The 17,566-nt window shown below is 47.7% G+C and overlaps 1 protein-coding gene across 1 annotated transcript in view; it reads right to left on the bottom strand.

Moving 5' to 3' along the window:
* The window catches only part of ARHGEF33 (Rho guanine nucleotide exchange factor 33), a 28,378-nt gene that overhangs the window by 7,890 nt on the left and 2,922 nt on the right, over positions 1-17,566 (bottom strand). Inside the window, exons 2-11 of the mRNA XM_057385171.1 lie at positions 15,412-15,566; positions 12,482-12,531; positions 6,951-7,115; positions 5,313-5,434; positions 4,307-4,449; positions 3,282-3,341; positions 2,504-2,719; positions 1,752-1,881; positions 924-1,056; positions 94-177 (exon numbers count right to left, since the gene is read on the bottom strand). Coding sequence (XP_057241154.1) covers positions 94-177; positions 924-1,056; positions 1,752-1,881; positions 2,504-2,719; positions 3,282-3,341; positions 4,307-4,449; positions 5,313-5,434; positions 6,951-7,115; positions 12,482-12,531; positions 15,412-15,433 — 1,125 coding nt within the window. The 5' untranslated portion in view covers positions 15,434-15,566. The remainder of the gene's footprint in view (positions 1-93; positions 178-923; positions 1,057-1,751; positions 1,882-2,503; positions 2,720-3,281; positions 3,342-4,306; positions 4,450-5,312; positions 5,435-6,950; positions 7,116-12,481; positions 12,532-15,411; positions 15,567-17,566) is intronic.

Genomic DNA, 17,566 nt, shown 5'->3' with positions numbered 1-17,566 from the left:
TGGCAGGACAGTCCTGTCATGGGCAGGCATAACAGGAGGAGATCCAGATTTGCTCATTGCCATCACATGTCTGGGAAGCAGGCAGGGAKTTACCTCCTTCAGGATCACCACGTGGATCAGAGAGATGCACTCTGGCAGGTCCCTCAGGTAAGCAACATAGTAGTCCAGAAAATTATTCTTCCAAAAGGGAAAGAGAAAAGAACAAAGAAACAGAGATTTGTGGTCRCAGAGCCAGCCAAAGTGCTGATTYCCCACCACCACTGCTGGAAGGTCAYYRGTGCAGCAGAGCTGCAGGGTTTGGAATTTCTCAGCAAAATCTGCTTTATAAAAAATGTTCAGCTTTTGAGCACAGTGTGTGAAGCTTTACAGCAGGTGGGGGAGAGGTAGAGAGGCTGGGCAGCCAGAAGCTTTTCTTATCTAAGATCTTRAAATTCATAAAATATCAGATGAGCTTTTACACATCCTTGCAGGAGAGGTCCCACTGCTCACCAGGGCAGTAGAAGTGCCACAACAAACCATCTGGGATAAGAGACCTGTCCACCTGCTTGTCAGAGCTCTGAGCAAGGTGTATTGGGGCAGAGGAGCATGAGAAACACTCTTTTCACACCCTCCCTGGAAATGCAGCTATTGCAGCTGTCAAGATTCCTTTGTGGCTCCTGCAGGTGAATCTGGCTGTCATTTTCTGGTTACAGAGCTGTGCTGTGAGGCTGCTTGCCCACAGGTGGGTCTGGCAYGTGGAATCCCTGAACAACAAAGGAGCTGCCATGCCCCAGGACTCTGCTCCAAGGGGCYTTGCTGAAAGGAAAACCCTTCAGCCACAGCTGCACAGCACAGCCCCTCTGCTGCAAGGTGTCTCAGCTCACCTGTGCCTCAACAAAACATCATGAATGATGACAGAAGTTTCTAGAGAGTGTTTARCATACCTCATCATTTGTCAGCTTCAGGAAGATGTCTCCTAGGATCCCTTGYCGTGGCCAGCTCAGGACTCGCTCCTGGAGAGCGTGCAGTAAATCCACGTGCTGCTGGACCAGGAACCGCAAAGAGTTGGGGAAAAAACTGAAGGGAGACCAAATCACACYGGTTACATGGAGCAAAACCTTGTCCCTGGTAAATGAACACTGCTGAAGTGGGCATGMATGTGTGGTCAGAACAGCCTTGCACATGTATTATTAACCACATGTGTCATTGCTGCTGTAGCATGGATGTTATTAAYTCATTTGGCTGCAGTCCTGCCTGCATCAGGGGTCTTGTTTTGGCTGAGATGTACATGCAAGTGCTCTCTCCAGCTGGCTATTGAAAAAGTGTTTTGAAGGCTTTTTAGGCTGGCTTTGCAATGCATGGTGTAGCTGCCCAGAGTTAGCAGCACTAAAAAGGCAATGTTGCTGTGGCTGATGATGCAGGACCATAGTCCTGAGCTGTCTCACTGAGAGCTTGGAGGAGAGCTCCCAGCTTTGTGTGTTGTGTCATTTGTCAGGCCCTTTAATGAGACAACCCATTGATACAGAGCTGGTCAAAATATGCTACTGATTTTATCCTAAATCAGAAGGGAGATGGTGGGCAAGATGCAAGAGACAGATGGGAAAGTCTGTAGTGACTACAAATCCCCCAATGCCTCCACTTTTCAAGTAGAAATAAACTAAGTGTTCAAGGATCTCTGTGTGGATGAAAAAAAGTGTGTGAGAGGGTGATGCAGAAAGAATAATGACTGAAGAAAACTCCCCAAAAGAAAGAGAGCACATKACATCAAATACCTTCTCTCTTTGGTGCTTCTTTTCACATCTGGCCCTTGCAGTGTGGCCTTGATCTTCAGGATGAGGGAAAGGTTGATGACATACTTCCTTTCTGACTCCAGCAGCTCCAAAGCGATGTTCTGCCTTTTGGCTTTCAGAAGATAAAAGTTAAGTTTAAAAATAAGAAAATACTGACCTCAGGGACAGCTTCATATTAGACTGGTGAGCTGATGTTGATTCAGGAAAGGAGAAACGTGTTTAGAAGCGGTATCAATGTCTTGTCTTTTTGTGTCCTCTTTGCCCAAAATGTAAAACTCCAGCCTGATGCTGCAGCATGCCCCAGACATGACTACAGCCTCAGTTTGCTAAAAAAGCTCCAGAGCAAATGTGCTTTCCCCTATGAATACCAAATTTTTCTAAGAATAAAACAAGCAACCAAAGGCAAAACAACTAATAGCAGGGTTTCCCATCCTAAAGAACTCCTGCAGAATGAGAAGTTGTATTTTTCACCCACTTTAGCAGCTACACTGCTGCAATCCCATTGGTACTCTGAGCCTGACATGTCTTGTAAAGGAGGATGGCTGCAGAGTGATTCTGTCAGTCACACAGCCCAACACAGACCAGRGGTCTTGGAGCATGAGGCCCTGAGAAATTCCCCCCTAGCAGGAAAACTGGCCTGTGTGTCTCCCTGCATGGATGCTGATCAGCAGCCAGCTCACACCAGACACAGACACAGCTTTGAGCCTCTCCAGCCAGAGTTTTCTGCTCCTTACCAGCCAAAGAGGGTTCACATATGATGTTGTCTGCTGAGCTGTATCTGCTCTGGCCCATGTCTTTCCCTCTCTCTGGCTGCTCTTTGGAAATGTATTCATCTCCCCAGTCCTTGGTGTCCTTGGGCTGCTTCCACACTGTTGATGGCAGATGCATTTTRGACTGCCCCTCTGTTGGCAGGGGAGGCTTGAGGCTGTCCTCTGTCTCCATGGCTGCTCCTGCAATGACAAAAGGTCTGTGTACTGGGACATCTCACCTGACAGCAGGCAGCTAAGCTGTGTTTCCATCCATTTGAAGCACTGGATGGGGAGTTTGGAGCATCCTTTGTGCTTCACAAGGGCTGTAGCCTTGTGGAATTAATTCACAAACAAAGTGCAGTTGGTGAGCTCTTCCAGCATTTTCAGGCCAAAAATCAAAAACTAGACAGATGTTAGAGAAGAAAAAAGACCATCTCTTTCCAAATGACAAAATGATGCTCTCATTATTTTTTATCACATCAGGAAGTCTCAATTATTCCCTTCTGCAAAAGCACTTAGAATCTGAGAAAGCAACAGCAGAAGGGCTTTCTCTGCCAAATCCTTGGCAYTGACCATCAGGTATTGCACACTTAGTGACATTTTCCCTTGTATCTCAACTGCAAGGATGRAAATGGAGGTAGATGGCAGAGTGAAAGACATCCCTGTGAAATGCCTTCCCTGAAAGCATTTCTTCAGGTCAGTAAAGCAAGCACTCCAATCGAATCATTGTCCTGCTCTCTTTTGATGTTTGGTATTTTCTTACCTGGGCCTGCTATGACTTTCACAGCTCCTTCTCCCATTGGCATAATCCTGGTGTCAGACACTGTTGAAGAACAAAGGGAATTTCAACAAGAGAAGACAACTGTAGAGCAGGCTTCCTCTTGCCAGGCCCTGTCAGTAAGGTCAAATCCTCCAGTCTTTCACAGTTTTGCTATGAAAACACCCCTTTTGGACTCTCTGTAAGGAGGATTTTGACTGCTGTGCTCTTGTCACAGTCTGTTCAGGCACGGAATGTGGGGTCCCTGTTGTGCTCAGTGCTGTGTGACTGCAGAGGAATGTGAGCAGTTTTGGCTTCTCCTGGTCTGTTGGGTAGAAAGTATTCCATACAGAGCCAGAGGATGGAGGCCTGACACAGACAGGGCTGCCATTTGGAGTGCAAAGGAACTTACTGAAGAGCAGAGGGATGAGACTGGAAGGAAAGGAGCAGTGGGAGAAGGAAAATGTGGCTGTGCAAGAGGAATTTGAGGGCTAATGTGTCACCTCAGAGTGTCAGGCAGAGGAAGGCTGTGACTGGCAGGTTCTGAGCAAAGCAGAGTAGAAAACAGCACACGGTTTTCATCTAATCTCTGCCCTTGTCAACGTTTAAAATGTATATTTTTAAAATTATCTTCCTGTCTGAACAGCAAAAGAGTGATAGACCAGCTTAGATGCCCAAACTTAATTATAGAATGAAAGGCTCTGGTCCATCACCTTTTCTTTGATTCCAGCTTCCAAGTGTTCAGCAGTGTTTTCCTCCTCAAGGTGTGATCCTCCTTCCTGTGCCTTGCTCCATTACACAGAAACAAACCCRGGATTTTTATCAAGAGTCCCTGTTTGGTTCTGTGTCTGTGCCACTAGCACTACAGGAATGAAGATCCAGCCTGCATCCCTTTCCTGGGAGGAGGCAAGAAATGGCTTTTTGAGACAGTGCTCCAGAAGCAAATACTTCCTGAACCCAGTTACCTCAGTGACCTTTTTCTGATTTTTTTTCCTAAGGAAGCCACTGCATTTACCTRTTCTATTTCCTACCTTTTTCATAAGTCACGTTGTGCAAAAGACTTGTAAAATCTTCGTTAATCAGCACAGGTTCTGGGAGGTTGATGGATCGAAATGGGCTGCCCTGGAGAGGTGTTGGCACTGTCTGTGATCCGTGGTCATCCTTCTGTGCTCTCCTGTACAAACACAAAGAAAGAGGGGGTTGCAAAGTCTGAATGCTACAGGTGAAGCTTCTACACTGCATTTGTGGCCAACACTGTCAGAAATAGGGCAGCTCTAGCAGATATCAGGAAAGGAGCTGTCTTGGATGGAATTGGCAGTTCAAGAACAATGTTCTGGAAATAACTTCCACTGGCTATAGGAGAAGGTTATTTCAGATCTATTCTTTTGCAAGCGTATTTCATCTAATTAAATAGCTTAATTAGCTAAGGGCCTAGCCTAGATTTGCAAAGGGTTTGCACCAAGGCAACTGTATAGACTCATGATCAAAACTGTTTTCAGAAAGAGGCTAATTAGAATCAGGCTGGACAGSCATCTGCCCCATCACAGCATCAGTGTGCAAAGATGCTCTGACTCTGCTCAGAGGAGAAAAGGCTGCTGACAGGAAAGCAGAGCATGACTGCACCAGCAGGAGCCCGCCAGGTCCTGCAAGGGCAAAGGGGAAACTGCAGTGCTGTTGTCTTAATGGGAGTGACTTAGCAACACCTCCTAATGCTGGAGGCTTCTGACTTGCAGCAGTGTCACTGCCCCAGCATGTCTTTAGTGGGTCTGTGTGTTCCACCAGACCCTGGTTCTCCAGAGAGCTGCTGGGGCTGTTTTGCTGTTGGAATCACAGGGAAGTGGTAGCATTTTTCTGCTCTGTTTTCCCTGTTGGGTGTGTGTCTAAAAGCCTGGGGTGAACTGAAGCGTTTCTGGTYATAATCAGGGTTGATACACAGGTCCAGCCAGGGGAAAAAAAATAATTAAGCTATACAGAAATGAACAAAATGGACACCACTGCTAATTAGCATTTTCAGCACCCTGGAGTTTGGGCCCTTACTTGGCTTTCATTTTCCGTGATTCCCGCCGTTTCTCTTGCTGCAGCTGCTCAATTTTCTGTTGCATTTCCTCCTGCTTGGCACTGATTTCTTCAATCATTGACTTTGCATCGCTGAGCTCCTCCTGAGAAACAGGCAAAAGCACAGCATTCCCAGGGTGCTTCAGGGAGCTCTGTGATTACACCCTCTTCCTTTGCAGGTCCAGGATGTGTCACACGTGCCATGCATGGTGTGACACAACGTGGGGATCTTTAACTCTACAGGAAACTCACCCAAACCAGGGCACTGGTGGGAGATGGAGGCTCAGGGCTGAAAGCACTGGGTGGACTCCTACCCTTAATGGCATTTGGAGGGGGACCTTAGGAAGCACGTTTCCCTCTGCAGTTTTCCAGCATTTATATTCACATGTTGCACTTGGGTCACATCCCAGTGTGAGCACTCACATGTGTCAGSTTTTGCCAGTCAGGCATTGGATCTGCCCTTTAAGCCTGGTTTCCTAAGGAAATGAGGCCCTCCATATCCTCCCTGTCCATCCTCCCTCAGGCAGCTTCAGCCAAGCCTCASTCACATGTAGAGCTCTGATGCATGAAGTTCCTGCAGGTTTCATGAATGTGAGCAGCAGGATGGAGGAGAAACACTCGAGAKTTTCATGTAAACCAAAGGACTTGCCCCGAGGAAGGAGGTGGCTTCAGTGGGAGCTCAGCATTTGAACAGTCAACATGGGCATGAGGCAGACAGAAGGCAGCCTTTGTCCCTTATATTGCTGGCATAATTCCTTGTATCTGGATTTTAAATCCCCTTTTCCCCTATAACAATGTCCWGGATAACCCTGTGTCTGGTTGCTCTGAGACCTCTCCCACCTGCCCTTACCCTTTTTGTTGTCTCCCTTGCTGGTCTGGCACCAGGGGCTCCCTCTGCCTGGTGCCATCTCTCTCCCTGTCACAGGGTTTGGGCTTTTCCAGTAAGCAGCCCTCTTTAACTTCASAAGGTATTATTGACTCAGCAAAACCCCATGGGGAAAATTTGCAATAAAAACAATAAAAGAGTTCCTCTGCYTGCCTCCTCACAGGCAGTCATCCAGTTTCTGCATGGAGACACTGGCTGGTGTAAATGTACACCAAACTTTCTTGCTMGGCTGTCTCTCCAGCCCTTTGTCTTTATCCTCTTGGGCCAGATCAAATCAGACAGCACTTCCTCCCAGCCATGTGGAAATGCCACTTCAAAAGGCTGTAGGGTTTTGTGTTAATTTGCTGCTCTCCAGTGGCTTTGGTTCCTGCAGGAAATGGAGGAGACCTGACCAGGGAGAGGTGCAGGACAGTGACAGCAGTAGCCTGTGAAAGGCCATAAACCCTTTGGTTTATGGGCATGTGGAGCCCAGAGCTAGGATTGCCTGTGCCCAGGTAACTCCCACACTGCCTCATGGCCACTCAAGAAGGATAAATAGGCCAGAGTATGGGTCACTTTTGGGTTGGAGCAGTCRGGGGAGACCCAAAGCCAAAGGAAGTACCCCAGGTGTATCCAAAACAATGSCCACTCCTTTTCTTTGCCAACAGGAAGCATTGATGGAGGCAGGGCAGTGCTTCCCTCTGCCACACGAGGAATGTAGAATGTGTGCAGCCTCCCCAAGGTCCCAGTCCTACCTTGAAGGTGTTGAGGGAATTCTTCATCTCCGCCACCTTCTCTTCCATGGCACAGCGGCAGCTCTTGACCTTCTCCTCCAGGGCATAYTCCCCATGCTGGATCCGTGACAGCTCCTGCATGGCTTCTGTGAAACCTGCCTTCAGCTCAGAGGCCAGAGCCTGCAACTACAGCAACCACAAACGTGCTGGGGTCAGTCCCTCCTCCCAKGCTCGGCTGTTGGTGTCCCTGAGGGTCACTCTGCTGGCACAAAGGCTGGGTGTAATAACCCATCCTGTAAGGTGCTGTCCTCTTTCTCCTCCTCCTTTCATGGCTGGGAAACATGGGGAGAGGTTTGGCCCCTGCTGCAGCCTCAGTACAGAGTAGGAGGTCTTTGTCTTGGGCAATCAATGTGCCTCTTTTTTAGGCTATTTTTTTTTTTCAATTTTTTGAGTTTTTCCAGGTTCCCTGGCAGTTTGCAGCCTGTCAGCCTGCAGAAGGAGAGGACAGCCTGAAACATGCCAAGAAGGTTTGCAATAATAACAGCCAGATTATGAATCTCCAAAGCAGCTGAATAATCAGGAATGTGTCTGGTTYTGAGCAAGTCCTCCTCCCACACGTGGGGCCGGTACTCTCCCCACACAAATTTAACCCCAAGGGCTGTGGAGGAGCTCTGTCCTTTGTCCTTTCCATGGARTAGGCAGCTCTAACCTGTGCTGGGGAGGGAACTGGAGGTTTTCCCCTGGCATCTAGCAACACTGTGCCCACTCTCTCTGTTTTCTGTCCCTGATGCTGCTGGAAGAGCTCCTCACCTAAGCCGGAGGCAGCCAGTGACAGCCAGGTGAAGCAGGAGATGGACTGGGGCAAGCCAGGCTGGCAGAGCAAGCAGACAAGGCGAGTGTGGAGGTGGGCAGTGAGGGGAGGCTGGTGAGGGCTGAGCAGGGAACACCCTGTGGGAGCAGCTCGGGCCAGTGCCCCTCAACTGTGCCCCCTGAACTGGGCGAGGCGCTCGTCCTGCCTGCACAAAGCCCGCAGCGAGGTCGCGGCCCCGGGCGCTTCAGTACAGAGGTTTTTACCTTTACAACAGAAATTCGGCCTAACATCTGGTTATAAACTGAGTCCAAAACGGGAGCACTGGTGGTAAGCGGAGAGCCACCCCGGGAACTCAGGCGCTTGAGTCCTGCAAATGGAGCAGAGATGGCTTCCGAGACCTCGGGGCAATGGCACGCAGCAGCCTCCTCTGGTCAAGACTGGCGGTGTCTTTACAGAGGATGCCTACCTGCCATCCCCGCTCCTACCCCAGCGCTCACCCCRCTGCCCCCTGGCTGATCTGGCTGCACACACATTTCTGAGTGCCTGCGAGGAGGAGTGGGACTGGCAGGAGCCACACAGGCACTGGGACAGGGCAGAGGGGAGCAGGAGCCTGAGGACATCTTCCCTCCTCATGATGGGAGGGAAACCCTGAGTCCCCAAGCCAACTGGAGCTCCAGACCCCTTGGCTCAACCCCTTCCCCCACCCTCTTGTCCACAGTGGCACCCTGTGACCTGTGAGTGTAGACTGAAGGGTTGGAGGGGCAGCTTAGGGCAGACAGTGACCACACTGCTTCTGATATCTCAGCCCAGATGGTCGTGGCATCATCAGCCATCCTAACAATGTGTGTGCCTGGAGATGGGGGAGGGAGGGTTGTAAAGCACTGCAGCTGTGCAAAATGTTAATATTCCCATCCCTGCTCAGAGGTGCTTGACACAATTCCCCCCTGAGCATGGCCAAGGCACAGTCTGTGTGCCAGTCTGCATCCCACACTGCCCTCTGAGTCAAAAGGGTTGATTCCTCAGATCTGTCCCTTCCAACTGGAATATGTTATTCCACTCTATCCTGTGCTATCCGCTATAGAGATCTGCTTCAGGATGGAAATATCACAGCCCCAAGTCTTGCTAGCAGTGGAGCAGTCCTGGGGCTGGCCCTTGAAATAAAATTATCTGGGGAGAATCAGCCCAAAATGAAATGTTTCTGCCCTTCTCCTCCTCAGATGCTTCCAGAAAGGGGTAAACTACACAGATCCTTTGAAGGGTATAGGGATGGTAATCATAGCTGATCTTGAGGTTTCAGAGTAAAAAACTGCAACTGCAAGACATCAGCAAAAGTCAGCAAAAATGGAGCACTTCAGAGACCTTGGTGTTCATGTGCACTGAAACACTATGAAAGCAGAGTTTGCCAACAAAARGAAAGATTTGGATTAGGGGCTGGACAAAATATCCTCTGCAGCTAAGAGCAGACAGTGACCTGTGTTTTGGGATTTGCAGCTGGCCAATCTCTGCTTTTGCTTTGCTTTTGCAGTGCTAGCTTAGTTTCTTCRTGTGTCCATCTCAGTGCTCCAGACCCCAGCCTGAGCCTGTCCTGCCCCACACATCCTTCCTCAGCCCTGTGCAGCTTGCAGTGGCTATTTCAGGCACTGAAYTGCATCCTTGTGTTGCTGCTTGATGGATGAATGCAGCCAGAATGAACACCAGCCAGCCACAGGACTTGTGCAAGTGAACATGAARTGCTGAAACCCTGAGAACTCCCAGCTCAGAGCACAGAAAGGAAATRCAGTCTTGTGGCATTGGATGCAGAGTTGAGCCAAAATCGAGTGAAGTGGTGGTACAGGAACAGCATGTTATCTTTAATCCCTTGCCAAGCATGGTGTAGCTATGAATTTTAGTTTGAGCTCRTTTCTAAAAGCAAGCTGTAGAAAAGCATCCTTTAAATCCCAAAAGCTGTTTAAACTGRTGGAAGCCATTGAAGTATCAGCCCCTGCCCCTGTGTTGCCCAAGTGGTTATCACTACAGGACCAGAGAKGTATTTCACAGGTTTGTAGCCCTCTGGAAAGTCAAGACAACAGTGTGTTTCTAAAGTTTCTAAGTGCAACACTTAACCAAAAAAGACAGATATTATAATACAGTTAAATTATAATGTGTTACCCTGGCTCGCTCATTCATGGGAATGAAAACAACACCTTAACATTAAGTTGTGGAGTTTAAGGAGCAACTTAACAACTTAAGTTGAACTAATGCCTAGAGGATAAATGAATCTGCAGAGTCATATGGAGTCCTTAGACCCTGCCCAAGAACTGTTCAAAAAAAGCATTCAGGCATCTAAATAATTTAGTACCAGATTCAGATTTCAGYGCCCATCTGCCTTTGGAGTGTGGCCCTCAAACCTGACAAAGCAGAGCATGAGGCATCCAGAGCCACATGTCTGTAGTAGGTTGTGTCTGTCTTGGGCCCCATGACTCCCATTTCACCTGCTGTCCTGATGTTTGTCAGCTCTGTGTGGAAAAACCATGCTGTTCACAAAGGGTGGGCAGGAATGATGCTGCTYCCCAGACCACAGGCAGCAAARCTGAGAGTTTTGAGGAGTCTCCYCCTTCTCTCTTGGTGGGTGTCAGCAATGTGAGATATTTGTGAAAGATAATGACTGTCCTTGCTGCCTAAAGCTTTGTTCAGGCTTTGAGGCAGCCCAGGGAAGTGGGCTGTGGCCAGCAGGTGGGGATGGCTTATGGAAGGAAGGAATGGGATGGAAAGAGGGCAGCAGAGCCTTGGTGAGCTGGGTCCCTGCTCTAAAAAGATGAGAGGGAGCCCTTGCTTCTCTGAGTAGCTGTGTCCCCCCAGGTTTCCCCCAGCACTGGCCAGGCTGTCCAGGCCTCTGTCTCCATAGGGATGGCCATTTGCTTCTGCCACCCTTGGCACTGCCTAAGTCCTTACACTTGAACAGTCCCTGCTGTCTGGGACCTTGAGCTGAAGCCTCTCAAAACCAGGCTCATGATGAATGGATACTGCACAGAACAATTTCCTATTATAGATACACCCTTGAAAAGAACAAAACCTCCTGTGGCTGTGAAGGAGTGCTGTCTGTGTTACTTCCCCCAGCTTATCTACTGTTCACTACTTTGCACATCTTTTGRGGCTGGTCTGAAGAAGTAAATAGACATTGTGTCACTGAAGAGAGAGCTACCTGAGGTCACTGCTTGAAACCAATCTGGGACAAAGTCCAGCATTTGCCACAAGCCAGGGATCTCATTTTTCTGAGTTGCATGATGCATGCTTTTACCAGGAAACAACTCATTTTTAGAACAGCTACTAACWCCTGTGTTTAAGGGCAACACTTCTGCAGCCAAGCATTAGGAAGGCTTGCAGTGCCTCATAGCAGGAAAGCAGTAGAGCTACAGTGATTTACAGTGATAAAGAACCTGCTCCTCAGAGTATATCCAGCATATACATTCCTAGGCAAGGATGGTAGGAATACAGCCAGAGCAGCAGGGTAAGCACAGAAGAGAACAATGGAGGTACTTAAAGGGSGCTGCAAGTGCTCATCATCCTCATTCCACATCTGTGCATCCCTTTTGGTAACTGCATTGTCCATAGGGCCTTTGCTGGAGCAGGAGGRGAGACATGCAAGGATTCCTTAAGGTACCCACGTGGCAGCAGGAAAGCATCTGTGTGTGGTGCTTCCAGCATGTGTGCTGGATCCACGGTGCTGGGTCCTGCAGCAGCCCAGCCACAGGTCCTGCTCAGAGCTGTCTGGATGAGAAAAAGGGGATGAGATGAGAGAAGCTGGGTGGTTCATGGAAAGCAGTGCCTTCTCCACTTGCCATGGTGCACTTCCAAGCAATTACAGACATTAGTGCTGCAATGGTGACAAGGGAGGTCTCAAACAGTCTGGATTTCCACTTCAGGGCTGTGTTTCCTCTTTCAGATTATGGTTCCATATTGAACCAGAGCAGGGATTAAAGTGCTTGAAACTCTGTCACATTTCCTGCAGGCTGGAAATGCATGGGAAACATCACTGTGGAAAGGCTGGAATTGAACCGTATAGGATGGGTACTCCCTGGGCTGGGGTACAGACAGATTTACTGCATCCGTGGTGCCAATTGCAGCAAGAATGTCAGCCTGAGCAGAGGCCACAGAGCTCAGGAGGAGCTGTCACCTTTAGCCAACGTGGGCTCAAAGACAGGGTTTCCAAGCTTCTGGCTGGAAGGCCAGGCAGAGACATGCAGAAAGACTCAACACATTTCTGTCTGGATTATCAGGAGAGAGCACCCCCTGGTCTGAGGAGCTGRGAGGCTGCCAGGATAACACAAAGCCCCACAGAAAACTTGGGTCCCTGCTGCAGAAGACACCCCTGCCCCATGTCAGYCCACAGATCCTTGCTGCTGGGACAGTTCATCGGGTTTGCTGAAAGCTCATCAAAGCTCAGTCATGACATCTCCCTCCAGCCCCGTGGATTGACATTCTCTCATTGGTGTTAATGATGTCAGTTGCTTAATTAGCTAAGCTCACAAATCACCTGTCTAAAAAAAACTGGTTGTGAGCAGAGAAATTTTACTGAAAGGTCTTTTAAGATGAGGCCCAAGACGTGTGGTATTTGTTCATGCAGTGTGAACATTTTGTTTGCCRTGTTTCTTGTAAATGCCTACATTTTTCCTTCAACTTAATTTAGCTTTTTTACTACTGTTTATATATTAGTAACTCTTTAAACTCTTGGAGTTATTTAGGGCATTTTGCTCATCTTTACCTGGGAAATCTGTGTTGCAGGGGTACTCACAGGCACACTTTCAGTCCCTCCTGTGGGAATAAAGAACTTCAGTCAATTAAAATGACTTATAATGGTTACTATAAATAACTGGAACAGAGGGTTTGAAGTCCCTCTTGAGGAACTTGAGGAATCAGTTTTAAAGGACTCAAGTCTTACTTTAGGAGGTCTGAACACTGTATCTTTTGTAAAATAAGCTGCAATTATAAAATAGGAATGACTCACCTAAATTCAGATGTTAAATTCACCTTATTTGCTGTCCTATGTCTGGCCAGACATGATCCATGCAAGGAAGTGAGAAAGCTGGGAGGTGCAATTAGGACTAATTTGCTCCCTGTGAAGTGTACCAGCCTTAGGTGACTGGTTTTTTGTCCTAAAGCATTACTGATCTGTTTCTCTTCTGAAACAGTAAATTTTATTCTCTACTATATCTGTACATATTTCTATTATCTCCACAAAAGGCTGACCTTATCTGTATATTATAAACCCTAATTTATAATTTGTCACAATACATTCCAAACAGTAATCATGTCTTTTCTAACACCAAAAAAAATTACACCTTTTAATTGGTTTCATCATTCCTGGGCAGTTGTGGCGTGGTGATCCCACTTGATCTTGAACAGCTTAACATTTCTGAAACAGACTTAGCTCAAGGAGGAGATTATAACTATTTTGCAGAAATATTTTGGACACTGCAGAGAGACATTGTCTCTAGACATTAATCATAGAATCATGGAATCATTTGAGCTGAAAAGGACCTTTTTAAGGTGCAGAATCCTTCAGTTGTCCAGCAGGAAGGATTGGTGGTGGTGCTGCCATGGCACTTTAAGGGAATTTTAGTCCAATGGTCATCGTGTTATTCCCTCCATCAGGGTCCCTGCTGGCCCTTACTTCCAGAAAATACTTTGTTCCTCATCTGGATTGCCTCCMCTTGGGAATGCCCTCCCTGAAATGGGTTTTCTCTTGCCTCCAAGGATTTGCTTCACCCATCACTGCTGTTAAGTCACAGACATGACCAGTGACCCCGTGCCAAACTCCAAGGGAAGCCAAGCTCCTTCTTTCCATGCAGATTCTTGGTGCTTTTCCAGCCTGGGCCTTTAAGACCATGGAAATTCAGTCCTGCAGAGGCTGGAAAAGCATGCAGGGAGGACTCTGCCCAATCAGCCAGTGGAAAGTTGAAGCCTGGGAGTCAGAGCTATACAAGGCATTGCTCCATTCTGATTTCTTTACCCCTGAGGGGGAATGTGGGTTACCACCAAGGACACCTATGAAATGGCCCTGTTCTGGTCTCTAGGATTTGTCCTGATTCAGAGGAACTTGAGCAAATTCCCCAGTGAATCTCAGAAGGGAGAGGCACAGAGGCTCCTCTCTGCCCATGTGCCACTTCCTGCCTGTGCTGGTGGCTCTCTCAGCTGTGGGGTTGGGTAGCTGGGTCAGACACTGACCCTCTGGGGAATATCCTCTCCTGCATCCTCCTAGGGAAAACAAGAGGCAGCAGGCTGATGGGGAGAAGTAACTGTGACTCCAGACTGCCAGCTGTTTGGGGTCAGGGCTCAACCTGCACCAAGTCTCACATTTCAACTTTAAATAACAGCTTGTTTTCATTTTCAGCTTTAGCCTTTCTGTGTCTTTTTTTTTCCAGATTTTCTCTGCAACCACATGAGCTAGAAACCAGCCTTTGGCCTGAAGCTTTCTCATGATGCCTGGAGCTGAGGCTTGAGAAGACAGCCTGTGTGTACAGTGATCCTCATGAATCATGGAAACTGAGGCCCATGCCTGTTCTGTTGGGCCTTTGCTGTGGGATAGTAAGGATTGACCCAAAAAGAGCAAGAGGACGTGTTTCTGAATTAATGGTACAACACAAATCCGATGCTGGGAGGACAGGGAGATGTTGTTTTTACAAAATGGGAGAGAGCATTGAATGCTGAGCTGTGTGAAGGACTGAAGGACTGGAGGCAGAAACACAGCACAGGAAGGAAGAGCCTCCCCACATTTTCTTTGGGTGTCTTTCAATCTGMTCTATAACACAAGGGCCTGACCCAAGCCCTGCAGGAGTCTGTAGGGATCTTCCATGTGGATTTGATTGTGGATCAGTCTGTTACATCCTTGGATACCSTCAAAGCAAGGAACTGCTCCTGAGCAAGACCAGAGCTGGGGAGAGGATCACTGCTSCTGTGACTTSACCTCCCACCTCTGGATGGACCCAGTCAAAACCCAGATCATTTCTACAAAGTCACTGCTAAGAGCTGGAGCAGAGGAGGCTCCTCACAGTCACACTGTGGGAAACAAGGGACTTCTTTGTGGTTCTCTCTCAGTTTCTGCAGTGAACATCTGCAGCCTGTGAGGGCACACCAATTAATTGGAAAAAATCCCTGAGTTAATTTCCTTTTCAGCCTGCTGTAGTGGAAGGGCCTGGGAACACAGACCTAATTTCAAATTAGGATAACAATAWTAATATTAATAGAGAAATTACCTTTTCTGTTAACTATGCCATGAATACTGGCATTATTAAGCATCTTTTAAAAGGGAAAGAGGTGGTYCAGTCTCTCTCCTGAGCTGACAGCTGTGGGCACTCCTAAAGCTGCTCTCCCTGCTCACAGTTTGAAAAGTTCCTCTGCATATGGACACAGTGCCTCTGAGGTGGCAAGGCAGAGCACAAGGGGTTTGGGRTGGAAAAAAGAACCAAATTCCTCTGAAAGAAGTCAGTAACCACTAAACCCCTGAATTTGAGCTTTGCAGGCTTTCTGGAAGTGCAGCCAACCTTAGCAAGGACTGATTGCATGGATACATCTTGGTGCTTGCAAGACTGGGACTGGTGCAGATAGTGCAGACAGTGCAGACAGATCCTGTGAGAGCACATTCCTCCCTTGCTGTCTCGTACTAGCAAGAAGTGAAATAAGAGGATGCTTTACCTTCGTGTTTGTTTGAGTCCATGGCTGCTATGGGGTGAGCGTCCTCGCAGGGACTCCTGTCCTCACTCTGGAGGGCTCTGGCTGGTCACTGGGAACATCCCATGGCTTAGAGCTGCCCACATGTGAGCCCTGGGCTGGGTCAGCTCATCTCAACCCTGAGTGCAGAAAGATGCAGAAAGGGTTTATTGAGCAAGGCTGCTCGAAATTCAGACAACAGAGGGAGGAGAAGGGATCTGAGAGGGAACGAAGCATCCTAAAGATCTGTTTGGGTTCACAGTGCCTCCACAGAGCGTGTGCTGGTACAAACACTTCCCTCCCAGCCCGAGGCCATCTGTGCTTWCATGGACAGGTGACTAAAAGGTACTGTGTAATCCCAGAGACTATTTTCTCAGCAAGGTACTTCTTGTATGAACACTGAATCCAAAATTGCTGTAGTTTGAGCAGCATGTGAACATCCTGCACGGGTGTTCTGCACTGAAGAGCCAGCCTTTTGCTRTGCAACCAGTCACCCAAAATGTGCTTCAGAGCAGATGTGATTTAGGACTCTGGAATAACCTCCTGCCTACTGGACACAGCTATGCCAAAGGCTGATGTGAGTCATCCTTAGCTTTGCTAACAGGACTGGAGTGGTGTAATTATGGCACAGAGCTCTGCTGGCACAGCTCTGCCAAGAGGGCTCTGGTGSCTCAGAGAAGTCAGGGGTGATGTTTTCATGGAAGTAGGCACAGAGAAAGGCAGRTAGCATGAAACAGGAGAACTGCAAAATATGCAAGAGCCCTGGGTGGCTACTGGAAACGAGGGCAGAGCAGGTGCAGTCAGCAGAGTAGTTTCAGACCCTGCACTTTAAACCTGAGAGCTTTTGAGCGTGGAATTCCCGGGGGAGGAGGGTGGGGACACTATGAATGCCACAGAACACCCGGCTGGCCTCTTGCTGAGGGTACAGTGGGGACTGAAAGGTTTCCAGCACAGTGCTGGAGGGATTTGGGGCTAAGCATCTTCTTAAGATGGAGGGTTAATGAAAGGATAAACTTATTTGTAAGAGAGCTGTTTATAAGATCACTTGCTAAGAAGATCCGCTGACTTCTCAGGACAGAGGATCCCTTGGTGAGGCATGTGGAAAACCTGAGCAAAGCTGGAGGGACCTTTCAAKTGGGCTTTGTACAAATAGGCTGGGAAAGCTTCCAGGTGAATGCCTGGTTACAGTGAGATAAAGCTTAGAGTTTGTTACATCTCTTTTTAATCAACTGATAGTATAACAGTTATTTTTTTTTGTTCTGGGGACTCTTAAGAGTCATTACAGTGTTTAAATGGGCAGGGACCTCTGGAGTTACCTGACTCAAAGCAGGGCTAACCTCAAAGCTAGATCAAGTTAGTCAGGGTCAAACCTAATCAAGGTCTAAGCGTGTCCCAGGCTAGAGAATTCTCAACCTTTCTGCACCTGCATTCCAGGGTTACACTGCTCCTATGAGGAAGATTTTTTCATTATTGCCAATCAAGGTTTCTTTTGTTGGAGTTTGTGCCCATGGCCATTTTTCCTTTCATTGTGTCTGTGAGAAAAGCATGACTGTCTGGACTACAATCCCTTTTAAGCAGTTGCAGGTGGCTAAACCAAATTTGCTCAGCCTTTCCCTCTATGTTCTGTACTCTAGCCCTTTTCAGCAGAGAAAAAAACCCTACTTCTTTCTCTGATATTAGATATTCTAGAGAACGACAAGAATGTTAGATGTTTTTAAAGTAGCAAAATCTCCTCTCTAGTAGTTTTAAGGAGAAGGTACCTAAGTGTGTATCTCTGAGCAAAACAGGCTTACAAATTCAACTTCAGTAGCAAAGTTGTTAAAGCTTTGCTGCCAGTTTAAACTAGTCAGCACCATTGAAAATTCCTGAGGTGTTTGTTATTGGGCTRTTGAACTAGGACTAGTGTAGCTCAACAGAGAACTGGTTTTAAAATTAAGAATTTAAAACTCAGAATTGCTTTTGCAATGCTTGGGGAAGAGGAACAAATAGGAAAGACAAAACAGATATGGAAGAAATCTGAACCTCCTCTGTTTTCACTGAAAACAGGTTTTTGCTGGAAATTAATTTCTTTTTAGCATATTTTTTTCCCATTCTATTAAGGACATATTTAAGCACAGTCTGTGTCCTCTGCAGAGCTCAG

The sequence above is a fragment of the Malurus melanocephalus genome, unplaced genomic scaffold (genome assembly GCF_030028575.1).
Source record: "Malurus melanocephalus ecotype Western Australia unplaced genomic scaffold, MMel_1.1 scaffold_796, whole genome shotgun sequence".
NCBI classification, from domain to species: Eukaryota; Metazoa; Chordata; class Aves; order Passeriformes; family Maluridae; genus Malurus; species Malurus melanocephalus.
The sequence above is the reverse complement of the archived record's forward strand: the minus strand, read 5'-3'. Positions and strand labels throughout refer to the sequence as shown.